The 26,860-nt window shown below is 35.5% G+C and overlaps 2 protein-coding genes, 1 long non-coding RNA gene and 1 other non-coding gene across 4 annotated transcripts; 1 reads left to right on the forward strand and 3 right to left on the reverse strand.

The window, feature by feature from the left end:
- Positions 1-12,793: 12,793 nt before the first annotated feature.
- Positions 12,794-15,442, forward strand: LOC110699434 (peptide-N4-(N-acetyl-beta-glucosaminyl)asparagine amidase A-like). The gene is made up of 3 exons (XM_021876946.1): positions 12,794-12,858; positions 12,968-13,037; positions 14,047-15,442. Exons 1-3 carry the CDS (start codon positions 12,794-12,796, stop codon positions 14,995-14,997), a joined length of 1,086 nt encoding a protein of 361 aa, XP_021732638.1. The 3' UTR covers positions 14,998-15,442.
- Positions 15,443-15,533: 91 nt separating this feature from the next.
- Positions 15,534-21,821, reverse strand: LOC110699321 (probable methyltransferase PMT23). Its single transcript, XM_021876830.1, has 7 exons — positions 20,831-21,821; positions 19,337-19,486; positions 18,596-18,866; positions 17,534-17,644; positions 17,041-17,449; positions 16,460-16,654; positions 15,534-16,316 (listed from the first exon to the last, which is right to left on the reverse strand). The coding sequence occupies exons 1-7, from the start codon at positions 21,314-21,316 to the stop codon at positions 16,112-16,114; spliced, it is 1,827 nt and encodes a 608-aa protein (XP_021732522.1). The 5' UTR covers positions 21,317-21,821; the 3' UTR covers positions 15,534-16,111.
- A 646-nt stretch (positions 21,822-22,467) lies between these two features.
- TRNAS-CGA lies at positions 22,468-22,549 on the reverse strand. The gene has a single exon. It is a non-coding gene; the product is annotated as a tRNA-Ser (tRNA).
- Positions 22,550-25,827: 3,278 nt separating this feature from the next.
- LOC110699322 lies at positions 25,828-26,772 on the reverse strand. The gene is made up of 2 exons (XR_002506888.1): positions 26,451-26,772; positions 25,828-26,317 (listed from the first exon to the last, which is right to left on the reverse strand). It is a non-coding gene; the product is annotated as an uncharacterized LOC110699322 (long non-coding RNA).
- Positions 26,773-26,860: the final 88 nt, after the last annotated feature.

Consider the following 26,860-nt stretch of genomic DNA (forward strand, 5'->3'; position numbering starts at 1 on the left):
ATTGGGGGGTGGCTGCGTAAGTGGGGGTCGCCGGCGTTGGTGGGGGAAAGGGATTGGGGTGGGGTCGCCGGCGTTGGCCCAAGTTTTGGCCGCCGGCAGGGGGGAGGGTGGCTGACGGGAGGGGGGGCAATTAAGGGTGGCTGGGTTTTTTTTTTTTATATACATTTTATTTTATTTTTATTTTTTTTTAATAAACTTAACGGAATCTTGAATAAACTTAACGGAATCTTAACAGATTCCGTTAAGTGGTAGCAAATTTTGACAAAAGTGTTTTTAGGTGGTAGTAAAATAAAAAAAAAATTTAAGGGGTAGCAAAAGTGAAATAGGGGTGTTTTAGTGGTATCAAAAGTGAAAATACCCTAATAAATATGTTATCATTTTTTTTCGAAAGGTCACTTAAATATGAAGTACATACACGGATAACTTTAACTAATTATTCAAAAACAATGACATACTCAAAACATAAATAAATAAACTAAATAAATAATAAAAAATAGTTATGGATTCAATCCATACAAGACCGATTGTTATATAAGACAAGTAGGAGTATATAGAAATTAATATTTCAATTCGTGCAAGAATATTGTACATTTGTACCCATAAGTCATAATATGCTAGGTGTGAATATGTGATTTAGTTCCAAAATGACAAATATGGATCAATGGATCATGGATTGCAGACTTACGAAAGCTTGTTGTTAGGGATAAAATAATCAGATAACTACGACTCCAGTAAATAAATTAATGCTTAAAGATAAGTTACATTAGTAAATGAGGTTGGTGACTTGGTGTGCCTACTTTAGGAATTGAACATCAATACATAATTCATCTGAAATTTTAAACTTGCAAAAAAATTAGACTATTACATAGCTATTCCCTTGATTCTCTCCGCATCTCCCTCTTAGGAAAGTAATCATCAATTTAATGCATGATTTATCAACCTTACCAAAAGTATCTAATTACTAATACTACCTCCGGTCTTTATTATCTGCAATTTTTAGAGGGTTTGCGGTTCACGAGATAAAATTTGATAATTACAATTAGTGTATTTTATTCATGTGATTAGGAGGAGAGAGTGTCTAATTAATGGTTGTCTTCCCCTTCCCCTCTACCTTCATCCATGACAGCAACTTTCCGGCAACTCCACCCTTTTCCGGCAGCCCCCTCATTTGTCTTCCCCTCCCTTTTTCGGTAGCCCCCTCCCCCGTCTTTCCCTCCTTTTTCCGGTAGCCCCCTCCCTAACCTAAAAACCCAGAATTCTAACCCAAAAATCCCAAACCCAAAAACCCAGAAATTGTCACCCAAAACACCTAAAACCCACGCCCTAGAACCCTAACTCAGAAATCGTCACCATCATCACCTTCAATAAAACCCAAAACCCACGCCCTAAAACCCTAACCCAGAAATCCAACCATCATCATCACCTTCAATCGAAATCAAAACCCAGAAAATCAAAACTCAGAAAATCAAAATCAAAACCCAGAAAATCGAAATCAAAACCCAAAAATTCGAAACTCAGAAAATCGAACAACATCCAGAATATTCGAACATAAATCACCCAAAAAAACGAAAAAAGTATAAAATTGAAAAAAAACAATAAAATGAATCTGGATCGCACATCATCTTCCTATATATTATCGTTAATCGCACATCATCTTCAACTGAAACTTGTGAGGGAGGAGAGATGAAGAGGATCATTCGTCGGTGGTGGGATGGAAGGTGGTCGTGAAGGAGGAGAGAGAATGGTGGTGGGAGGGGCGGTGGTCGTGACTCGTGAGGAGGAGGGATGAAGAGGTTGAGAGAGATGAAGAGGGTGAAAGGTTGAAAGAGAGGTTGAAGAAAGAGATGAATGGGTGGTGTGTAGACGAGGAGATGAGTAAATAGGGTGGGTAGGATTAGGTTAATGATTTTAGATTAGTTTAAAAAGGAGGTTTAATTAACCTCTTAACCAGTTTTTTAAAATGTTAAGTAAGGGTATTTTGGTCATTTTATAGAAAAAAAGTTACTAAAAATGAAAAAAAGGAATTGTTGCACATAATGTAGGGCGGCCAAAAATAGTAAATGTTGCAGATAATAAAGACCGGAGGTAGTAATTTTTTTTTAAAAAAATATCTACTTGTACTATTAAATTTAGGATCTATCTGTTTCATCTTAATATAACTTATCCTGACTTAATTTAAACAAAATAATTTCAGATAATATAACTTTGCATTGGGGGAATAGGCCTCACAAAAGACGGCCCAAACAATTCGATTGGGCAAGTTAGGTAGACTACCCCACTTCAATGAAGTTTCTCAGGCAGAAACACCCATAGTTTCATATAAGTATTTCAATAAATCCTTTAACACTGGAATTAGAAGGCTAGAAGCACATAATATCTAGCTGACAATAATTTGATCAAAAAATTACACCGTTGCAGAAACACGCATTTGACATGTGATGCAAAATTGCAAACATTTCATACATGTAGTATATTAGAGTTATTAGTTACGAGTACAGTTTTGCATGATTACAAACTGTAATTATGAGCCATAACCATATGCATAAGCATAACCGTCAATTATGTGGACCACGACAAAAAATTCTGTCTTAAAGTTGCCAAATGGCAAATTTCATCATGGAAACTAGTTGGTATTTACTTTTCACGGTTTAACAGCAATACAGCATTACTTGATTTTTCTAAATGAGGATTTATGTTCAAATCTGCCTATTCCCCGTTCAGCGGTTCAGAGGTAACACTCGTGTGTACTATTTTAGTATGTCTAGAAAAAAATCGTCAGTAAGAGGAATGATTTATATGTGGATTTCCAAACATGGATCCATTAATGAACTCTGTAAAAGATATCTAGGGAAATTGTAGGCTGGAAACTGCAATGTGACAATTAATTTCGGATGGATGGAATACTCCACATAAGTATACTGGTCATGGCCAAGAGTGTACGTAGGTGTGAATCTGAAATATTGTTATCAAGTATAGCAGCTGACCAAAATAAATATCAGCAGAAAATGAAGCATGTGGAGACAGCTTAAAGAGGTACCCATGATATACTGCAAGAAGTTAGGGACTGTGAGCTGTTTTAAACCGTGTCAGCTAGATTTAAATCTTCTTCTTAGTTTGCCCAGATAAGCGTATCTCATTTTAAGGGGTGGGATCATGGGAAGAAAATAAAAGACATAAAACGAGGCCTTTATGAATGTGACATGAATAAAACATGATCAAATCTTTCAAAATTTATCATTGTATAATATATATGGCACACTTGACCTTATCCCGATCAGGCAAACAAGGAGATACAATGGACTTTGCTATTGACAATTATAGTAATCAAGTTGTATAAGTGGATAAGACATTCATTATCTCTTAGTTTAATCGGCTGCCTTTTCGACAAGTGTTTCGATAAACATATACACACTCCTAAATACTTTGTATGAATTTAAGTCAATAATTTTCTATATCTTATATACTAGGATGCAGTAACCAATACATTAAGAAATATGGACTGAGACCTTTGTCTTCTGTATGTGTGTTGAAAATCCTTTGAGTTTCTTGCAAGCTGCTTACTTTGAAATTGTCTGAATCAGTAGTGTTGATCAGTGAGACAGAGTAAGTGTAATATCTCGGTGTTGAGTGATGAATTTGAGCTCTTATATTGCACACATTTTCACATCTTAGCTCCCCTAGAGATGTTAATGTCTCCATATGCCAAATTCTGCTGCACTTTCAGAACATCACGCGTAACCAAAACTGCAACAGATTTGATTTTTTGTGTCAGTAGTTTGAGATTAAACGAGTATGTGATAAAACCATAAATTAAAATGTAGCTTATGGGCTAAGGGGATTGATGTTTACCACAAGTCTGATAAAAAAGCTGTGCAGCTTGTTTCCTGTTCATTCCAAAAGCGAGCTGGTTCAATGATTCAGTCTGAGGTGCCCCTGGGGTCTCGAAGTATGTCTTCAAATGCCTTGATAGTGATCAAATCAGGGATCAGCAACATAATATTTTACATAAGAACGTATTTTTCTTTTGTAAAACAGAATCTGAAATGACTCAGGATTTACGTTTTGATATTGTTGGCCATCACCTCAGCTTCCTCATCAATTGCAGCACGCTGAGTTTGAGTAATTCCTGTTTCTACCAGAAGCTCTGCAAAAATCAAGCAGTGATAAAATTGTCCCAAAATTCCTCACAAATATCGTTACTGCAAGAGCTAGGAGCTCATATATCAAGTGTATGTTACCATGATCAGGGGTTGGACCATGTCGAGAATGTCTAGGCACCTTGAAGCTTGGTTGTCGCTCACCAAATGAAGGAAGATTGAGTTCTGCTGCATCATGTATCCATTGATTCTCCTCATCCAGTGACTCAAGCCCAGCACTGTTAACTCTTGTTGTTGAAGGCCTTTTCTTTCTTAACCTAGGAATAATGAAAATTTTAATAACCTCAAAGCCTATGTATAAATCCATCATGAGTCAAAATACCGGATTTGAATTGTTTTTGTTCAGAATCTCATTCATTTTCTCAAAAAGCAATGAGATTCGTATCAAGAGATACAAATCTGATTCCTTTTGAAAATTAAAACAAGTAATAATACAGAGGAACTGCATTTTAAATTGTGTACTGACCGTTCTGAATAGCTGTCTGAAGTGTTAGACATGAAGTCAAGTCCAGGACCTGGGCTGGGAACTGATAATGATTTCACAGATGCTCCTGTAATAGCACATAAAGCTCAACTTTTCCATCTGAAATCCAGTAATTTCTTACAAATAAGGCAACCTCATCTAAGAATATCAAAAGGCAGCATCAGCATACCTGAGTTAGTGACTGCAGCATTTGGATTTGTTGTGCCCACACCATTAGACATGAGGTGGAATTCATGGAGAGGTATCTCCATTCCCGTGGCCACGTTGCTTCGTATTCTTTCATGTGAGGCTACTCTTTCAGCTGCACCTCCATTGCCAAATCCCCCCATAGGCTTCAAAAGCAGAAAGTCAGTTTGATCATACATGGATTTTTATCACACAACACTAAATGAAAAAAAAAATAAAAAAAATAAAAAATCTTACAATCTCTGGTGGATCTCGATAGTCTTGTCCAGGGAGAGGTGAGGATGATGATGGTTCTGGTGGATGGGGTGAAGTAGTTCTTCCTGTAAAAGAAATTCAAATTGTTGAGACATTTTTCACAGCCAAGAAATCCTATAGGAGAGGTTGAGTAAAACACTAACCAGACGAAGGAGAATCTTGTCTAGGCTGTATACTAGTCATCCACAGATCTAGAAGCGGTTGTGGATAATACACTTCATCATATTTTCCGACTAACCCACAAGATAGCGCAACTGGTGGCAGGTCTACTAGTTTGGCTATCTTCACAGCTGATTTTGCTTTGATATGCTGCAAAACAGTATTTGCAAGGTCAGCTTGATAGCAGTAGCTTCCTGTCTTAGCAGCTCTTAGAGAGTAGCACTGTATGCATGCCTTCATGATAAATTAACAGTAAAGTATATATGAGGAAAAAACCTCTAAAATTTTGGGCCTTTTGACCCGTATGTCACCCGAATCTTGGAGCCAAGTTTGGTATAAATTGCTCGGAAGCATGGTTTGTTCAATATCCATTATTAAAGGAGCTTCCCTTGCTTTCCTTCTTTGTGGCTTTCGCTTCTGTAAATGTTTCTGTGGTTTCTGTAATTGGGTTATAATGATAATCAGCTGCATTTCATTTCCAGGCAGAACACAAACACAACACAGTTTATATAGCTACCTGTCTTGCCTCCCTGAATTGGGAAGGAGATAAATTAGCATGGTCTACTGGTGGTTGGTCAGGAACGTCGTCACCAGCTCTATCATCTGCATCCAAATAGCTTGTTAGCTATAGCTCCATTTTGTAAAATCCCAACAGAGCGAGTAGGTAGTTTAATCTCTATCTACACTAGAACCATATCAAGCCTTAACATCTTTTTCATGATGGAGCCTGAGCATAGTTTCGTAGCACCAATCGTACAATTATCAGTTTATTTCCGAGCATGCTTCTTCAGATAATAATTTTCTGCTTTCTTTTTTAATATTGTGTCGTTAAATGCGTTGGAGTGCTAGAATGGTGAATGGAGGAAATCAGTATATGACGTAATAATCGACTGACTGTATTAATCTGTTCCATTGGTTACTCATGCAGCATGCTACCAACCTTTCTGTGGCTCCATTTCTGGAGGTGGAGAGTGTGTAGTAGCAGGTGGGATTTCTGTTTGCCCATGAGACGGGAAGTTATTTTGTGTTTCCTCATCTCCTTCAATATCAAACCTGCAAGGAATAGATTAAAAGTTTGTCAACTGAGAAAATATAGTTAGCTGATTAAACATGTTAGTCCATCATAAAGGCTCAATAGCTTTTTTCTTCAAATAGTTAAAACTTTTTGTGACTCATTCAGCACTGCAGTTGGGATTTACCTTTCAAAGCGATTATAGAGGCCTCCTCCTACTTGATATGAATCAAAAGGGTCATCTAAGGTGATATTAGCACGTTCAGCTGAGAAAACAATAAGCAGAATGCAGAATGATTAGATGGTCATTACCACTGAGGCGGAATGATATAAATCCATTATACACACACCTACACAAACAATCTACTGTAAACAGACACAATCACAAGCCTTTAGACAGAAAATTGGGGACTTATTGGACTAGTGTCTAGAGAAAAACCTTGATGGTGTCTATCATCTTGTTCTTTTTCCTTGAAGCTCTCAGTGAGCTCATCAATAGTATCCAGTCTCTGGAAGATCACAGACAGGTTCAATTATCAGCAAATTAAAGTTGCAACAAATGTCAGAATATCGCAACCTCTAGAAAAGATTCAAGAATACATTAACACTACCATAATGTGAGATATGATCCTAGTATGTAGCCTATAAGCTGATACATATGTACAAGGAGTATGTGGATCAGAATTTTGCACTAAACCAATTAAGAACTTTCCTAGTTCAATCCCAATACCAATGTGCCCAAAGGGTTGCAATTGGCCATTACACAAGCTTCTCATGACGCGTCTAAACAACTTGATGAGAAATAAAAGTTTTGAGGTAAATACATTAGGTACTGTGCAGCTCTTAAAAACAGCAGTCATTTAGCAAGTACATGAATTGCATCCCAGGTTAATAGTGAGCGAGTTTAGATAAAGTGTAGTGTTTCAATTTACCATGGCAAAATAAGCTGTTTGCTGGAAAGTTGCACTGCTGGTAAATTTGTTAGAGTAGTCAATAGACTGCTCAACATCACCAACATCTGCATCATGATTCTCAGGCAATGTCACAGCCTCAAACCTGCATATATAACACAAACCATCAACCAAAACCCCCTTTAAACCCAGAAATCTAAAAACAAAAAAAAATCCATACACAAAGGGAGAAATCAGTGTGGGACCCACTTTGCTTGATTCTTGCTTTTGGGAAGAACTGTGGGGTCCACAGCAGGTTTTACCTTCCATGCTGAGTTGATCTCAACCTGCACAAATTGAGCGCACACACACTCACACCCACAACACAATATCACAATAATAAGCAGAATTATGAGAGGAAAAGACCCTAGGATTAAGAGTAGCAGGATTAACATACCAGAAGACGGTTAACATCATCTGTTTAAAACAGAAATTCACAATTAGCAGCTAATTAAACATGATTAAATATAATTTAATTCGAAAAATCGACTAAAATAACGCTCACCATAGAGGAGTCTAACTTTGCGCTCATAAACAATCACCACACCACCTAATTAAAAAATACAAAAATTGAAAAAAATTGTAATTATTCAGATAAATAAATTGAAAATTATAAGAAGAAACGATTACTTATTCGGCAAGTATATTATACCCATTAAAATTCCAGAGAGTCTCAGCGCCATTGGTACAGAAGGATTCAAGATTTCTTCGCTGAAATTTTACAATCGGACAATAATGTCAGAAAATAGAAATTAAACTTGACCTAAAAAAGAGAGGAGAGAGAAAGTGAACCATATTCGGATGATGTCGATTTGATCGAGCTTTCTCCGATTCATCTTCGCATGCATTGTTGCTGCCATCCTTATACCCAGAGATAGAATAACATTGACGTAATTCAAATTTGATTTTGGAGAAACTGAGCAAAATAACTAGAAAAAATTTGCAATAAAATGGAAATTGACTTGAATTTGAAGAACTTCTGGAAGAAATATTAGCTCACGAAAACTGATTTCGTCACATAATTTCCATAATAGAGCTAGATTAACTAGCATACTCATCCTCATAGAGTGGAAATTCAAAAATCCAATCTATATAATATAATTTCGCCATTTTTGTTGAAAAATAAATCTATATAAAGTATAAAACAAAAACAAAAGCGATGCAAATATATTTTCAAGTTCCCATTGATATCAGAGGATGAGTGAACTAGCAAATTCGTACTCATAATGCGAAAATTCAAACACAAAAATCATTTTATCGAATTCCTTCATTTTATTTGAAGATTAAACACTACATTAATTAAGAAATCGGCTCAAACAAAAAATTCCAGTTAATTTTGGAATTTTGAAAACAGAGGACAAATTAACTATCAAGTTCATACTCATACTGTAATAATTACAAGAACCAACCCCAAAAAAAAAGATTATCACCATTTTAGTTGAACTTGAAGATCTGTAGAAGTTAAATAGTCGACGCCAACAAAATTTCAAGTTCAAAAAAAAAAAAAAAAAAAAAAAACACAAAAACAGAGGATGAACTAGTTAAACCTAGCTAGAAAAATCTACTTCAAAGAATCAACTAAAAGCTTTAATCGATGAATCAAAGGTAAAAATTAAAGGTTCGGCGAAGTTGCAGAGTAAATGTGAGAGATAATCGTTACCATATCTGTCCAAGTGGAGCTTTTCGAGCAAGCAGTTGATGAGAGTAGAACATTGTCGCTAAATTCCAGTTTTAGTTCAGCTTAAGAGAGAAGAAGATGGAGGAGGTGAAGCAGCTTCAGAGGAGCTTAAATAGAGCTTTAATGGTGGAAAGAAGAGAGAGAAATTGGAGAGAGAATGAGAGAGAGGGAGAAGGAGAAGGAGTGTGTGTCAGAGTGGTATGTAACAGAATCCCCGCCAAAAGGCCAACAGTGGAATTTTGAGTGGGGGTGGTTTTCATTTTTACTGTTAGCAAACGCATGTGCATATGGTTTATTCTTTGCAGCTTCATTTTTTGTTGTATCAAAATTCCTATTTTGTGATTCTCACAAAATAAATTAAAACAATATAGGAAGATATTGATGTATAGAGGCTTAATTTCTAATACGATTATACGTGCATTGTTGATGTATAAACTTTTCAAACAACACATTGAGAGAAAAAGAGAGAGTTAAATATTTTATGAGGCTAAGGGGCTACTCCTCCTATCTTGGACTCGTGAAGTGAACTCTCTTTCTTGGTTACGAGTGCGGCCCAAACTCGTAATTAACATGTATCAGAGTCGGTTTGTTTGCTAGCAAATGTAAAATAAGAGGTTCTTAAACTTAAATGAGATTTCTAGACGAATCGTATAGCTTAATTGAATAACTTCGTATGTAGTTGGTTGGTTGGTTGCGCTTCATGCTGTGCTCCCTAGTCAAATACTTATAATTTTAGATATTTTGTTATGCTGTACCATATTACCCATCTACCAGGGTCTTGGTGCAAGTTTGCAACATTGCAAGTATACTTCTTTCGCTTTTTTTTACTTGACCCGCTTTGACTTTTATACTATTCACTACATTTTTTTTGACCATTTTTTATGAATTATATGTAAGGAAAAACATATTCACGTGGAATCTTTCTAACTTCATCTCAATAAGTACTATCATAATATATAACTTTTATATTTTTTACTTATGAATAATTAAAGTTATTGATTATTAAATTTTGCATTGACAAATGTGATAACAAAACAAGACAAATAAAAAAGAACAAAAAAAGTATAATATATACAAATATACCTATGTAACTGCACCAATAGCCACTACCTCACTAGTTAATCTGGTAAAAGAAGTACGGAGTATAAAGAACCAAAAATAATAAGGAATGTAATCTTTAAATTAGCCCAATGGGTAATGGGTTAATGGCCCATTGGACCACAAACATGCTATTGAAGTACGTATTGGCCTGTTGGGGTTGCATATACATACTACCATCGTTACATATTATATGCAACTTTTGAGTATTATTTGTGAGATAAAAAATTCAAAGGTTGCATATAATATGTAACGGAGGTAGTATATGATTCTTATTGGCAGGGAAAGTAGGAATCAACTAATAAATCAATAAACAATACGAAGTAATAATTTGCCATTCTCGAAAACTTAATATCGTAATTAGTCGTCTTTGATTATTATTATAAAATCAATCTAAATGAACATATCAACAAATGAGCAGCTGGAATTGCCTGGCTGTTGACAAATAAAAGCATCATGCATCTAATAATCCAGGAGTTTTTCGTACACCTCTTGATGTCCAAATAAAATATACTTCGTATTAGGAAAACGAAGAAGACCTACTAAGATAAAACCATTTAGGAAATGCAATATTTTTAACCAATCATTTAGGTTTTTTTGTTGTTAACTTTTTTTATTTATTTTTTTCTTTTTTTTATTATCTTTTGTTTGGGTGTGAAGGGGTTTTTGGTTGATGATGTAGTAACATAAGTGATTTGGTGTTATTATTCGAGAATCGATCAATAATTTTTTTTTTCATTGTATCTATCTATCTTTCCTCTTTATATGTCATGGGTAACAATATAATTGTTTTTAGTTGGTCATAATGAATCAAAAGAAGAGTTATATGCACTGAATTCTTTGATAGAATTTTCATTTATCTTTGCACACAAATTAAAAAAAAAAATCAATATCTATTCTCACTATGTATTAGTCATGTTTATACATTCGAGAACATATAAAAAAAAAAAATAGTCTAAATTATTGTACCGTATGTGTATATATGAACCATATTGAGAAAATATTGTATGACAATATCAACTATGCATGAAGCTATTTGTGAAATGGCATTGGTGGCAATATATATATACTTCGAGAATATCCGACAATGTAATTATATGTATTTTCAAAAAAGAGAGAGAAATTGTTTTAAGATTCATAGAAAGGAAAGGGAAAAAAAGAAAAATTCAATTAATCCTCCCATAGTCCCCCTTGGAATACCTCTCCGGCTCTCCCCTCCTGAGTCCTGATCACCTCCTGGCCCCGTCAATATAAAATATCATTATCATATCATAAAACTTTGCTTGCCGGCCTTTTGGTAGAATTTTCTTACTTAATTCGAACTCTTAATCACGAAGAAATAATAAAAGTATCTAATTTTATATCTTGCCTACTACAATTAATAGTCAACAAACGAAACTTCCGTCTTTTTTTATGTGAAGGTTCATAAGAGAAACATCATCACTTAATTAGTTCAAATGTCTTTCATAAATAGATTAAAAGTGATTAAATTTGTAAGATTAGTTGATAATTACTGTTCTTAATTTGTTAAGACACTAGAAGTAATTACGACTTAAGAGGTTAAGTCATAAAGTTAATCACGAGTTTGGTTTTAAACGTCGCTTCTATTTTACTAGACACCGCTCGCATTTTTTATATGAACTTCCGTATTTACCCCTCGTAAATAAATACTCATGACACTCACTCACGACACTCACAACACTCATTTCTAAAATCACAACTCACTTCACTCTCATTTCATCCTCTCTAAAAAAATATCAAATTATGAAAAAAAAAGTAGAGTTCCGCCTGAAAATTCCGGAAGTACCAAAGAGGATCCGAAATTTTCAGGCGGATCTACCCATCCGCCTTAAATTTCTGGATGTTCGGTGGTGGATCCGCCTGAAAATTCTGGATCCTCTTTGGTACTTCCGGAATTTTCAGGCGGAACTCTACTTTTTTTTTTTTAATTTTTTTTTTCCAGATTTTACTTAATTTGATTTTTTTTTGTAGAGAGATTAAATGAGCAAATAATATCAACAAATAATAACAACATAAGCAAATAATTACAACATTGATCACAACAACAATAATAATACTAATACTAATTACTCAATTTATCACAACATTAATAATAATCACAATAAAAATTATAATAATACAAAGATTACATTAATAAATTTGATTAATTAATCAATTAAAAAAAATCAAAAAAAAAAAGATCCGCCCAAAATTTCCAAATCCACCTAGGTGGATCCGCTTAAAATTTCTGGATCCGCCTAAGAAGGTCCAGAAATTCTGGGCGGATGTGGAGATCCGCCTTAAATTTTCGGATCTACCTTGGTGGATCCGGAAATTTTAAGCGGATGTATTTATTTCAAAAAAAAAAAAACAAAAAAAAGTACGAGACTTCCGACGATGTCTCCGGTGTACGATCGTCGTCGTCCATCGTCCTAAACCTATCGCTAAAGCTTAATAAATTTTTTTTAAAAAAAAATCGGATTTTTGGTGTTGGATCGAATGTGGTGGGGTCGGGAATTTTTTTTACCATGTGGTAGTAAGTGGAGGGATCGGGAATGATATTATACCATTATGTACTACAACTTACACAAAAGACAATATCATCATATCATATCAAAATGGGAGCCATGTCCTGTAAAATGGAAGCATTGAGTAGCAGTTCACTTAAATCGTACTTGGATTTCATTGTAAATTTTAGTAATTTTACATGTTTTAAATATTGCTAATTATTGTTAAGGTGATTATAAGACAAGTCCTAAAGGTTAGAATGATGATTTCACTTAGATCATTACTACGGAGTATAATTCAAAGTCAATGTCGAGTTTTAATTTTCAATTTGGACTTATCAACCCAAGTTTGAGTGAGCTACTCAAAATCAGGTAGATAAATTGCCACCAAGTAAAATCTTCATCAAATTACTTTCCTAATATTTCAATTATTACAAACAATTTGGTTTTCTAAATTGTTTAATAAAATTTACCTCGTTAGGTTCTGTTTGGTAGGGCGTAAAACATTTTCACTGAAAAGTGTTTTCCCATTTTACATTATTTGGTTTGGTGTAAGACATTAAAATGTAATACTTGGGGTGAAAAATCATTTTCCACCTTATTGAAAACATTTTCCCCCCGATTTAGAAGGAAAACATTTTCCATCACAAGTGGAGGGAAAACATTTTCCATCACAAGTGGAGGGAAAACATTTTCCCTCACAATTGAATTTTCAGTTCAATCAAACAATGGAAAATGCTTAAAATGGAAAATCATTTTCCATTCAACCAAACAACGGAAAACTTTTTTGAAAATGAGTTTTCCATTGTAAAATGATCATTGAAAATGTTTTACACCCTACCAAACGAACCCGTAGTAAAGTCGAAAATGGTTTATTATATTTAATCCAACCATGCAAGTCTAACCAGTAGTTCATAATCAGTAACTTCTTCTTACCTTACTGCTTAGCTTCTACTCCGTATCAACATCTAACCGATCTCATCACATAATTCACAAGCACTCAAGCAGATTTAACTTTCCATCTTACCCTATACTTCCTCTATTCTTACAATACCAAACAATTTGACTGGCATTTATGTAAATGCACAAATTTAATTTTGTGTATTAATAAAAATTATAAAATAATAATATTTGAAATTATATATTGAAACTAATCTAATCATATATTATGTATAAATGACATTGACTTTTCCTTAAAAGTGTCAAAATAGCAAAAGTAGTTATATACATCAGGTGTATGGTACACTAAGGTATTCAATCCTTATTTTGATAATTAAATTTAAGGGTGATTATTTTAATCATTAAATTAGCAAAAATTAATTTTTATGGATCTTACACTCGGATTTATATAAAAAATTTCACCAAAGTAATCACGGATGCTTTAAAAACGGAGGGAATAATTTTTCTTGAATTGGATCTTTTCTTACAACTCCATCCATGTGAACAAAACAAAAAACAAAAAACAAATCCAAATCCAAATCTAAGGAATAAAAAGTCAAACAAAACCCCTACGTATAACTCCCCCCATCTTAAAACCCAAAAAAACAACAAACTTTCCAGTTTTTGATCAAACAAAATAATTCAAACTCCAAAAAAAACAACCAAAATGCACTCCCACCTCTTCTCCACCATCTTTCTCATCATCTTCCTCACCTCACTTTCCACCACCTTCTCACAACCCCACCACCTCCTCAAAGCACCTTCTTCCGAGCCAACACCACCGCAACCGAATCCATCCAGTTGACCCCGTTTTTGGGTTCCTTTTTGGATGGAGAAAGTCATACTTTTGAGCTAGGGGTGGCTAATTCGCTTAGTTTTTGGTTGGTTGATGCGAATTTGCATGTTTGGGTGGACAAGAATTCAACTCAGGTTGAGGGGATGGTGGCTGTTAGTGAGCCATCTGAGTATGAAGAGTCGCGGGAGTACAAGTTCAAGCAATTGGATGGATCATTTGAGATTGAAGCTGAGAGAACGAGTCAATCTTCTGGATGGGTTAATTGTAGTACTGGTAATTTTACCACTAGTATAACTCAGAAATTGAAATACAAGAATTCGATCGAGTTTCAAGGAGCTGGTACACAAAAGACTGTTGAGCAGAAGTTAAAGGTGAAAACAGAAGTGAGGGTGGTAGCAGAAGACGGCACAGTGGTCTCTTTAAGAACATCAAAACGTCAATATCCACTTCAGATTGTAACTTCAACGATCCCTGGACCGGAGATAGATACAGAGGTGATGACTACAACCATATCAAACGAATTGAAAGTGAAGTCCTCTGATGGGAATGTGAAAACAACTCTTCAAAACACTCAAGAGTCAGAGGGTTCAATGATGGTAAAGGATCATTCAGTTCTTTCCGGTAGAGCTGTAACTCGTCAAACTTTGAGCTTGAAGGGAACTAGCTGCTTTTCAAGGAGCGCTGAAGCAGCTGAGGGGATACTTCTGAGGGATGATTCAATTGTTGCTTGCTCCAATCTCAACAATGATCACAATGATTTATTGAGCGCTTGGTAGACTTACAGAACTCTTGATTTTGCATGATTATGGAAGATTTTGAAGCTTCACTGTTAGAACAATAATGTATCATGTGGCCAGTGCTTAGCTTTTATATTCATTATTTATGCACTCTGGCTATCATGTCTCCTCTTTACCTTTGTAAATTACATTACTTGTATCTTTGTTTCTGTTTGTTTGAATGTGTGTAGTGTGCTACTGGTTTTTTATACCTGTTGTACTTTTCCCATGTAATGAGTTTCTTTTGGAGTTTGAGGAATGAAGTTTTATACTGCCATATGTTGCAATGGCTGTTTTTCAAACTCATTTTCTTGCGATATGATCAAACATTGCACACTTTATATTACTGTCTTTACTGAATTTTACTTTTCTCGACTCTCCTTTAATGTATACAAACCATTTGAATCGCGAGGAGTATAAGCAATCTCTTACAGGTTAGTTAATGTGTTGAAGATCTTAATTTCTGCTTTGTGTAAGCAGTCTTTCTTGATATCTTCCTTATTCTAAGTACAAATTTGTAGCAATCTCTATAGGTCCCTATTTTAAGAAAACACCTGATTTATGTGGATGTGCGCTGCAGGCACTAGGTTGTATTAACATCATGTTGGATCAAAGTAATTATTACTAGTATTTCTGTTTGTTTAAATGTGTTTGTTCTAATTTAGCACTACCTGCTAATAACAGCACAGGAAGAGCAGAATCAACCAGGGAAACAAGAGCGTAAACATTATGCAGAGACCATTCCTAAATAATTTTTCCTTCATTTCATCTTCAGTGGCTCGCTTGGGATGGAGTAAATTATTTTAGGGGATAATAGGAGTTAAATAAGAAGTTGCGAAGTGGGTGGAGGCGGGGGTGGTTGTTAGGGTAATAGACCACCTCCTCCTCTTCCTTCAAGTCCACCACCATTCCTGCTTATTTAACATACCATTATAAAACTATATCACCCCTTAAATAATTTTCCTCATTCCAAGCATGGCCTCTATAAAGCCATGTAATCAGAACATTCCAGGAAATCCCTATACACACTATCCATACGTGGTATCAAAAGAATGGTAAAATTGCATTGAAAATTATACCATAGAAGCCGTACTTGTTCATTTATTTGCTTGGTTCATCTTTGCACCCGACCACCATGCGGACGCCAGAAACTTTTCTGGCCAACAAGATATCGATCATTGTAGAGATTCACAGACCACTGAAGAGAACGAAAGATTGCTCCTATTCTGTTGATCTGTTCTTTGGTTTCTTGAATCAATACCCACCCACCTGGTCTCACAATGCGATCAATCTCTGCAGCCAAATCTATGATGTCGCACCTGAATGATACAAAACTTCAGATCATCAAATAGATGAAAACAATATGGTTGAACTGGGTCACTTGATTTCAGTGAAGAACTTCACTCTGAAAAGACATTTATACAAAAATGAATACTAGAAAGGTAAATATTGGCAATTTTACCCGTTTGGGAGATTGCTGAAGAGGAAAGTAGAGTGCAGGAGATCATAAGTTCTTGGATAAGTGTTGAAAGATTCACACCAATCATGATACACTCCAATTAACCCTCGGTCAAAAATTATGGGAAGTGTATCTGGCTCATGGACTGGAACAACATTCATCACCCACAGTGGCATATCAATAAGAGCTGCAGCAAATCTGTGAAAATGTTTGATATGTTAAATTTTTAAAAATACATATCAATTTTTCTTTTTAAAAAGAGAGAAAAAAAAAAACACATATCAATTTCAATTGTGCCAATCTAAGTTGCAGAGTTGATCAGGTATGGCAATGAACCAAGAGCAAAATTTGAAGATATAGCAAGAATGATAAATTGACAGAGAGGTGAAATTGGTGTAAGCATTTAAATAATTCCCCTCTTAAGGCTATAAGAATTAAGTGCTCAACACACAGTAGTATGCAGAAACTGATGAGCAACTTATCAGAATAAAGCAATTCTGTTATAAACTTTGATAAACAAGAGCAACCAAAAAGGACAGAGAACAAACTAGCAAAGGTAAGGTTACTTGGTACAAAAAACTCACCCTCCGCGACCAGCAGTCATGTCCATTACATTACGCACACTTGACCAGTTTATTCCAAGGCCACCTATGTAAACATCTGCCACGAGAGCATGCCAGTCACGGGTGTCATTATGAAACGCTTGTTCCACAAGTGGTGCTGAAGGGAGGCTATAAGGTTTAGAGGTAAGCCTTTTGGGCCATAGAGGAGGCCAACTGGAAGCTTCAGGTGGAAGCTGGGGAAGACATTTTTGAAGAGGTGAGTACCATGACATATTTCTCCCCATTTCACACATTGGCGGTTCATTCTTTTCACGTTCCCTGTAGCACGATGGAGAGACTGGTTTCTGATACACCACAAGCCCAATTCCTGTTGATGCCATGGTCTTTGCCACTACCTTCCAGCACATCGATTTTGTTAAAGCTACCATGGCTGCAATAAAAAAGCATACAACAGAGATCACAGACATATTCAACACTTATTGACATCAAACTCCCTGTTAGGAAATCGACATACAGTTCCATACGGTCACGTCCTTTTCATCGTTGCGATAGACTGGTGTAGCAGACCAAATGAAGAGCCCCCCAGGCCTGAGAATCCTGTTGAGCTCCAATAAAGGTTTGCCACCTACAAAACAAAATATGAACAAGAACATAAGGCAGATCAAATACAAAGTCCTTACTGATTGGGAAGCTAAACATAGCAAAGTAAATTACTTCATCAATCAAAAGCTGGCAAGCATATCAAACAGACATGTTGACCAATAAACAAAACTTAAGTTGGACAAATATAAGCTACTGCAATGTAATGCAGAAGAAATTATCAAGTGGCATTTTCATTCCACTTGCTCTAACCAGATACTCTACATTCCAAATCTGTCAGTTTTGTCCAAACTCAACCTATGCTCGAGAGAAACACAATCCTAAAGAACTCTAATGCATAATCTTCCACAGAAGACAGAAGAACAAGAGACTTAGAAAGGAGATCTCATAAGACCGATAAAGGAACAAGTTATAGAGAAAAACATTTTCACCATTGGTGATTGGTGTATATACAAATCTACAAAAATGAATTTGTGAATGATGCAAGTCAGAGAGGATTAAAAATAGTGGATATAACTGAACAATGAATTAAGTAAAGCAGCTATAGTTGAAAATTGTGGCAGCGCTTTGATCTTCTCAAATCAATGAACTTGAACTGCCTCCCAGTAATCCACTACTAAAGCCTAATCCCAATTAAATTTCCTTCACAATATATTTTTCAGCAAATGACTTTCATCCTCAAGATCCAGATAAATGAACTTAAGACTCTGCTTGTGTATTGTGTAATACATTAGCAGACATAAAACTATACATCAAGAGCGTAGCGAAATTGAGTGGCTAAGCTGCAGTTTAACAACAAGCATGAATTTTTCTTAGAGTCATACTAAGTAATTAAATACTGCACAAATTATGCTCTGATACAACCCCTTATTTTTCCAAGTTTAGCATCACCTTAGTTATTATCATGTTGCAGAAAGCTATCATATGAGACACATGAGAAATCAAACAAAAGTATGAGGTGGCTCTCAGGAAGTACCATCTGCATCCCAATGAACCCTGCACCTAGCACAATGAATGAGATCATAGGCATTGTCTGGAAATGTTAGTTGTTGAGTTCCAATAACTGAAAGAAATGCAGGAATTCCACGTTCTAGAGCAAACTGTATTTGAGCTTCGTGTTCATCTTTAGGGGCCAATGACATGGTAAGAACATCTCTATCCAACAAATGCCCTCCAAAGCTGGCAACTCCACAACCAACATCCAGAACAACCCTGATGTTTTGACCCCATTTGACAAGGGGTGTAGCCTAATAAAGAGTAAAAGAAGAGTCAACATAAAGGCATATAGAGCAACAAAGACTATTTACAAGCAAAACGGATGAGAAAAGTTGGTAAATTCTGCTACAAGTTGACACAGGTTCTAATCAAACTCTGAAATCTTGTACAATAAAGACAAATCTTGTAATTTATCATAATTGTCATATACTTGTATATTTGTAATAACTTATCATGAGACCAGGGTGACATTTCAATCTATAGGCAACTTATAAGTTATCACTTTAGTCAGGGAAGAACTTTTAAAGTCAGAATTAATATTTTAGTATTCCATTAAATATTATTTTTCTTGGCCAGGAAGGCGGATATGTTCTACCCAAAAGTATATCAGACACCAGATGCAGTGATGTAGTATAAGAATTTTATCTTTCAACCAAAGTAGTACTAGTATCATAAATTTCTGTGATGTTTTTAAATAACAAAACAAAATCGAGAAATATACCCTTTCAATAAACTGGATATAGTTTGCAACACCTTCCTTAAATTGAGTTCCACCTCCAGGAAAAATAAAATGATCACCTGACTTGACAACCCAATGCTGGTCCTTCTTGTAGTCTACTAGCTTTGGGTGAGGGACATTGTCATACCAAATCTGTGTCATAAACAAAATTGTTGAGCAAACATTAGACTAACATATCAGAAACGTGACAATCCTAAAATGCAAGTAAAAGTAGCGTCGAGAAGAAAAAACTGGTAGCACAATCATCACGCTGACTTTCTAGTTCATGGAAGAATACACCCCAGCACCAAAATACTGAGACAACTCATGTAAAACTACAATTTCTTCTACTATTAATCATGGCCGAAAACACTTTGGTAGAAAAAAAGTACAACTCAAGGTAGCCAGTAATACATTCATACACAACGTTACTCAAATCAGGTATTAGTGTTCGACACAGACTCGTGTACTAAAGTCACTCAGCTAAGTTCCATGTTTTTGGTCCATAACGAAGCAAGTTGCAACAAGACACTCAACAGTTTATATAACAAATCTATGTTGGAGAGTCGAGGATCCAACATAGACACTTGAGGTAAAATTAAGGGTCGTAATCACACATGTAAACCACACGGAATTAAGTACAATTAAAAATGATCATCTTCCATGACATAACTAACGCACACCAAATCAAAACATCCGCCCATGTGCAATCATATCCTACTTCAGAACAACTCTTGTATGTCCAAATAACTCCAAGTTTCTTTTCTTGTATTCCAATACACTACAATACATTATAACAACTCATACATAGCCACATGCCACATTTCATTTGACAATCTACTGTATGGTTTATACCTTAACTAACCTACTCCTAATTTCATTAGTCTATAATTATACTTTATTTAAAACACACGTATACTACTGATCAACAATTATTAAAAGTATCATACCAAATTTTTAATAATATAATCCCCTTGTCCAGAACTCGGCAAATCTAATGCAAACATTATTATAATTTCACTGTGTCATACACCAAACTTTCCTATTCTGTGGCCCTTTAAACATTCTCAATATTATACCCATTCCATTTTTTCTTTTAACCTATGATCTAATATAATATAAAGTCTTATGAATTTTCTAATGATTCTTTAGAAAGTAAGTTTCTAACCATTGATCTACTGAAACAGTGCAACAATGTAAACAGAATTCGATGTTAATCCTAGATTTCAACTTCATTCCATCCCGAGCTACCAACTAAGCTATATGACATCCACGCGTATGATAAGTTTTTACACAAACTGTTTTTTAACCTATGATCTACTGTAACATTCGATATAAATCCTAGATACCAACACCAAACCATCCCGCACGAGCTACAAGCTAAGCTAGATGACATCCACAACACGACACAACACCGCTCGTACTCCTACATGAAATCAATCGGAGTAATAAAAAGAAAAAACTAAAACCTTACCAATACGCAAGTAACAAGCTCACCATGTCCCTACTTTTAGGCCAGGGGATAGGAATCCTATAACCTCTCGGCAACGGCACCAAACAACGAGAATTCGGCGTAGGGCAATGCCGCTCTCTATGTTCCATATGCTTCCTCGATTTCAAAGCCTTAATCGCTTTCCAATTATCAAGGCAAGGTATATAATCAACCGCCGACAATCCACCCTTACACACCTCCCATTTCAAATTCAACAGATCTCCGTCGAAATCAATCTCGCCGGAGACGCTAACCTTCGCCGGAGATTCCGGCACCTCGATCGGAGCGGCGACAACGGCGGAAGGTTCTGGAGAGATTGTTAGAGGTTCGAGAGGCGTGCCGCGGCGAGAGAAGTTGAAGGAAGGGAGAGAGAAGGAGGAGGATTGAGAGTTGGAGATGAGGAGGAAGGTGAAGGAGAGGAAGAGGAGAGAGAGGATGAAGATGAAGGGGTATTTCTTTTCATGGAGGAAGGTTGAAGATGAAATCGCCATTGTTGAACAGAGGAAGAAGGAAGAAGGGAGAGTTTGTTGGTGGGAAAATAAATTAGTTACGGAGTGCGTGGAGGTGTGTGTCAGAAGAAATTCAGAGGAGAGAGAAAGAGAGAAAAGAAAAGAGGGATAAAATTTATGAAATTTTTGATGAAGTTTGATCGTCAAATTACGAGGAAAATGGCTGGAAGCGAAAGATTTAAGATTTATGGCGAAAGTATGTTACTCTTTGTTTGGCAATTATCATCAAGTTGTTGACCGCTTCTTCTTGAACGAACAAAATGATCCGAATGAACTAGTAAATCGTACACAGAGTCTTAGTCTTAACTCTTAAATTAAGATTTTATCGGTGATAAAGAAAAAATTTGATTTGGGATTTACTTGTATTAGGAGATATTATGAGAAATCTCGGGTTTATGGATTTGTGATAGTTGTGAGTTTAATTGTATATGAATGTAAAAATGTTGTTTGTGGTGAGATTATTTGTACTCCTTGTCTAATATTTTTAAATTGAGCATCTTTAGCTTTGGCAAAAGTGTAGTCTTGGGGTGAGGTATTACTTGATTAGCTTAATAACAACTAGATGGTGATGCATGTAGAGTAAAGATTCCATTGGTTAAAATTTTAAGATGGAGGGAGTAAGTTAACATTATATATTTATTTTTTCATTTAAAATCACTTTAAGGTTCAAACTAAAAGTTTAAAAGTTTTGATACAATAATGTATAAAAATACATAGTCATTTGATTACGTAATACTACTTATTATATTTATTTTAATGTGTAAGTTATGCAAATTCAATTGTGTAATATGAAATCTACACTATATTTTGAAACTCCGTAATATTTTAGTTTAATATATTAAACCATGATTTTATTGTCTTTTTTATGTTTACAGTATTTGATTGATTACGCTAATGCACTAGTTGAACAAAACCAAATGGAGAAAAATAACGTCACATGAGCGGCAGAGTATTAGAGCAACTGTTAATTAGTTTTTGCTAAAATTAATGATCTTATATTTCTGTGAAATGCTTGTTTATTGTTTCCTAGGAGTATCTAAATCTGATCCAGGTAGCTCAATTTTCCATGGCAACAATTTCAAGGTGAGCACCGATTTATTTTAAAGGGTAAATAAAAATGATTTAGAAAAAATCGTCAGCAGCAGGATTCGAACCTGCGCAGGCAAAGCCCAACAGATTTCGAGTCTGTCTCCTTAACCACTCGGACATACTGACGTTTGATGACCTACGAAATATTAAATATATTTTGTATTGTAAAATTTAAATAATAGAAGCAAAATAAAAACAAATCGCCCACCGTACGACCACAAGGTTAAGAGCCTTGCGCTCTACCAACTGAGCTAGACGGGCTTATTGGTAATAAATTCTTTATTAAATATTTAAACAATGTTAAATTTTTTTGTTTTTTCTATTTTTGAGGAATAAAAAAGTTTTTTATTCTTATTAAATGAAATAAATCATCCTCCCCAAGATATTCCTTGTACCCAAATGTTTTATGTACGTAATACGTAGTATATGTAAACTCTTTATATATAAACTCAACACTTTTTTTAAATTTTATTGTTTGGACTTTGGAGAGTCTATTTCTGGAAAATTGGAAAATAATAATCTAACCTCTAAGCGGTCTTCTTAAAACAGTCTCAACTTTAATTTAACTCAGAATTCCAACCTTTCCCACCCCTCATCTCATATTGGTCCACGGTGACTGGCAATCTATCAAAAAGGTTGGAACTTGCTGACGTGTCTTTATTAATTGTAGTCAACATAATTTCCACCTAAATTCGTCCTTTTGCATTCAATTCCCTCCAAAAAAAAAATGATGACCGCCATTTACTCTTCTCTTCTCACCTAATGTACTCTAAAACCTCCTAAAGAAGCTACTGCCATTGTTGTACAAATATGAAGCTTGCCCAAAGAGGAACGACTACAATACAGGTATGTTATCTTCTCCTAATTAATTAGAGCAACGTATTTTGGGTTTTATTGGTGTAAAATGCGATATAATTATGAAATTAGAGGGGATTTCAAAAAGGCAGTGACAAAGTATGCAATATTGCAAGGGAGGAATTTGAGCATTGTATGCAGCAACAAGTATAGACAGCAAAGACTGGGAGTAAGGTGTACAGTAGGTTGTCCCTTTTACATGTACTCTTCTTGGGATTCTCGGAGGGCAACATTTGTTATTAAGACAGTTGAGGACAACCATACTTGTCACAGGAATATAAAAAAGAATAAGCAACTAAAGTCTACTTGGCTAGCATAGCAATTTATTGAGGTGCGTGTTTAAGGCAAGACCGCCTTGGCCTGCTAAAGAGATAGTCGAGACAGTGAGGAGAGCCTACAAGGTTATTGTGACTAGGGATTTTGCTTATAAAATCAAGTACTATGCACACAGGTTATTGCATGGGTCAATGCAAGAGCATTACCAAAAGGTGGGTAGGTATTTGGAGGCAATAAAGAACACTGCTCCTGGCACAAAATTAGAGTTAGTAACTATAGTGAGTAACTAGGGGTGTAATCCTATATTTCAAACGTTATTCACCTGTTTTGAGGGTTTGCAAAAGGGATGGAGAGAGGGTGCATAAAAGTGATTTGTGTTGATGCATGTTTCATCAAAACATTCCTCGGGGGACAACTGTTATCTGCTATAGGAAATCAATTTAATAATAATATGTAGTTTTCTTTATATATGCATATACATTTATACATTATTCTGTTAGCAAATCAATTTACACTTCTCTTGTTTTCTTGGTTTTGTGTGTTTGTTTGTGTGTTTAAGGCCATTTTACATGTTGTGTCGATTGTTCTACCAAAAGCAGAACATCGGCATTGTGCAAGGCATATTTTTGCTTTATGGCACAAGTCATTTAGAGGTGATGAAATGAAGCTTCTTTTCTGGAAAATTGCTAAATGTTATAGCATGGCAGATCATTTGGATGCTCTAGCTGAGTTGAATGAAATTAACCGAGATGCTTCTAGTGCTTTCCAGTCTTACAATCCTCAAGTGTTTTGTAGAGCATTCATGGATTCATCCATTAGGACAGATGCCATAACAAACAATATGGCGGAAACCTTTAATGGTTACATAATAAATGCTAGGACTAAACACATTTTATACATGTTAGAAGACATTAGAGTGGCATTAATGCAAAGGTTAGTTTTGCAACGACAAGAAATGGAAAAGTCAACCTCAATAATCTGCCCCAGGATTCAAGCAAAGCTAGAAAAGGAGAAGACTAAAGCTGCTAATTGTGATGTGTTTCCTTCAACTGATACATTATTAAATGTATCATACTCTTTGGATCAGTTGACTGTTGATTTAGAGAATTAAACTTGTACTTGTAAGAAATGGCAAATGTTGGGTATTCCTTGTTGCCATGCTTGTGCATGTATTTTTTTCCAACGTAGAGAGGCTGAAGAATTTGTGGATAATTGTTACATGAGGGACCTCTATTTAAGGGCTTATGGAGGGTCAATTCCTCCAATTGAAGGAGAGAGGCATTGGCCTCGGATTGACACAAATCTTAACCCATCCCCTATAAAGATTGACTCTGGTAGGCCTAGGAGAAACAAGAGGAAAGATCCGTTTGAGGATCCTAAAAAAACCAGGAAAGCTCAGTAGGCACGACATGGAGATGACATGTAGTCTATGTCATGTTAAGGGCCATAACAAAAGGCGATGTCCTAATCGAGATAGGGCAGTGGTGCAGGAACCTCCCTCCAAAAAAACCAAAGGGAAGGCCAAGGAATACTTGTTCAGCCCCTCAAACTTGTTCAGCCCCTCAAACTTGTTCTTCAACACTTGCTACAACAGAGCACTATTCAGCTACAGCACAACCTTCAATGTTAGGCAGAGGAGGAAGAGTAATCAGGGGAGGAAGGGGATGAAGGGGAGGCAGAGGAGGAAGAGGGGGTAATCAAGCAAACTCAACCGAGGTGTCTAATGAAAGAGAAGGATCTAAGGAGGAAGACGATCTGGAGGTGGGAGAGGCAAACATGGAAGGGGTTCAAGGGGAAGGGGATTCCAGGTGCCTTATACTAACCTCATACCAACCTAATAAATTTTTATACCACACTAAATATTGTACTTATGTAACTTTTTATTTTTTTTTATTTTTTATTTTTGGCACCAGGTACCAAGGGGTGTGGGAGTTTTTATTGCTGATGATGGATCACCTTGGTTTAATGTAATATTTTTGCTCTCTGAATGTTTATCTATGGACGTATTTTTTCTATAATTTGCTAATGCATTCCACTCAGTACAACATTCTGGGCAAGCAACAATAGTGCAACACACGAGCCAGACCACACAACAGAAAAGTCAAGCTTCAACAGTGAATCAAGCACCTCATTAGATTATGTATAATAAATTGCAGTAGGCTATACTATCATTTTGGATTAATTGAAAAAAAAAACAATTATTGATGTTTATTATTATAACTTTTACAACTAAGTAGCTTTTGGATGATTGTAAGTTTTTGACACACTTCAAGTACCTTTTGCAATGTACTTCAAAATTCAATCCAAACTGTAATCATCTTTACAGCATTTCACATTAATATAAGTGTTTACATCAACCATAATGCTTACTTGATTCTTACAATTTTTCAAATAACTTCATATATTTATTTCTAACAACAAAATACCTCACAAAGTTCAATACATAAACACTTACTGCTTCAAATAAAATACAAGAATAGCAAAACAAATCAAAGAGAATATCAAAGCTAGTGAGAAATTCATTTCATTCCTTGCACAATTCATAAGCTCGAGTCTCATTTGGCAGAGCTCCTGCTTCAAATCTTGCACATCATCCTCTAATTTCTTTTTTTTTTTTGGATTGCACCCTCTTCACTTTTTCTTACAAATCTGTCTTCTCATGCTCTAATTCAACAATTCTGGTGTCCTTCTCTAAAATCTCCAATTGATAATCAACATTCCTACTATTATCTGGTATCCACCCAAAAAAACCACATCTTCAACCTATTGCACACAATTGCCCAATTAAACCCACAAATTTCATATTTAAACCCTAGAATTTGAAATTAAAATCCTATAAATTGAAATTAAAACACTACAAATGCCATAGTAAATGATCATAATCACACACACTTACTGCCCATTTGCAACACCCCCTAATTTTTTTTTTCCAAAATTAGGGCCTTTTTGAGCAATTCGCACAACAGCATCAAGGTTATGGTGACACTTGAGCCTTGGTTGAAACCCCACCATACCGCTAGAAGACGACCCAGATCCATAGCATATTGATTTTTTGGACGCCATTGAAAGAGATAGCTTCAAGAAAAATAGAGAAAATTGTAGAGATTTACCGACACAGAAGAAGAACGTGGATTGCAGAGCTCCAACATTAGAATTTTGACAAGGGAAGATAAAGGAGAGGGGGTTTGTTTATATTAGGACTTTGGAATTTAAAGAGAAAAAAAAAAACTAAAAACTGTCATTGCCACGTAGGATGGATTACCTACTGTATGTTACAATTGACGAAGGACCAATATGAGAAGAGGG

Source organism: Chenopodium quinoa, unplaced genomic scaffold (genome assembly GCF_001683475.1).
Source record: "Chenopodium quinoa cultivar QQ74 unplaced genomic scaffold, ASM168347v1, whole genome shotgun sequence".
Lineage (NCBI taxonomy): Eukaryota > Viridiplantae > Streptophyta > Magnoliopsida > Caryophyllales > Amaranthaceae > Chenopodium > Chenopodium quinoa.

What these genes read in the sequence shown, in the direction of transcription:
- LOC110699321 (XM_021876830.1), bottom strand. Translation starts at nt 21,316, where the DNA reads ATGGCGATTTCATCTTCAACCTTCCTCCATGAAAAGAAATACCCCTTC. An exon ending in ATATCCAGTTTATTGAAAGG is followed by an intron (nt 18,867 to 19,336) that starts GTATATTTCTCG and finishes ACTCTTTATTAG; the next exon opens with GCTACACCCCTTGTCAAATG. An exon ending in TTCAGCAATCTCCCAAACGG is followed by an intron (nt 16,317 to 16,459) that starts GTAAAATTGCCA and finishes TGTATCATTCAG; the next exon opens with GTGCGACATCATAGATTTGG.
- LOC110699434 (XM_021876946.1), top strand. Translation starts at nt 12,794, where the DNA reads ATGTCGAGTTTTAATTTTCAATTTGGACTTATCAACCCAAGTTTGAGT. An exon ending in AGTGAGCTACTCAAAATCAG is followed by an intron (nt 12,859 to 12,967) that starts GTAGATAAATTG and finishes TTACCTCGTTAG; the next exon opens with GTTCTGTTTGGTAGGGCGTA. An exon ending in TTTACATTATTTGGTTTGGT is followed by an intron (nt 13,038 to 14,046) that starts GTAAGACATTAA and finishes CAAACTTTCCAG; the next exon opens with TTTTTGATCAAACAAAATAA.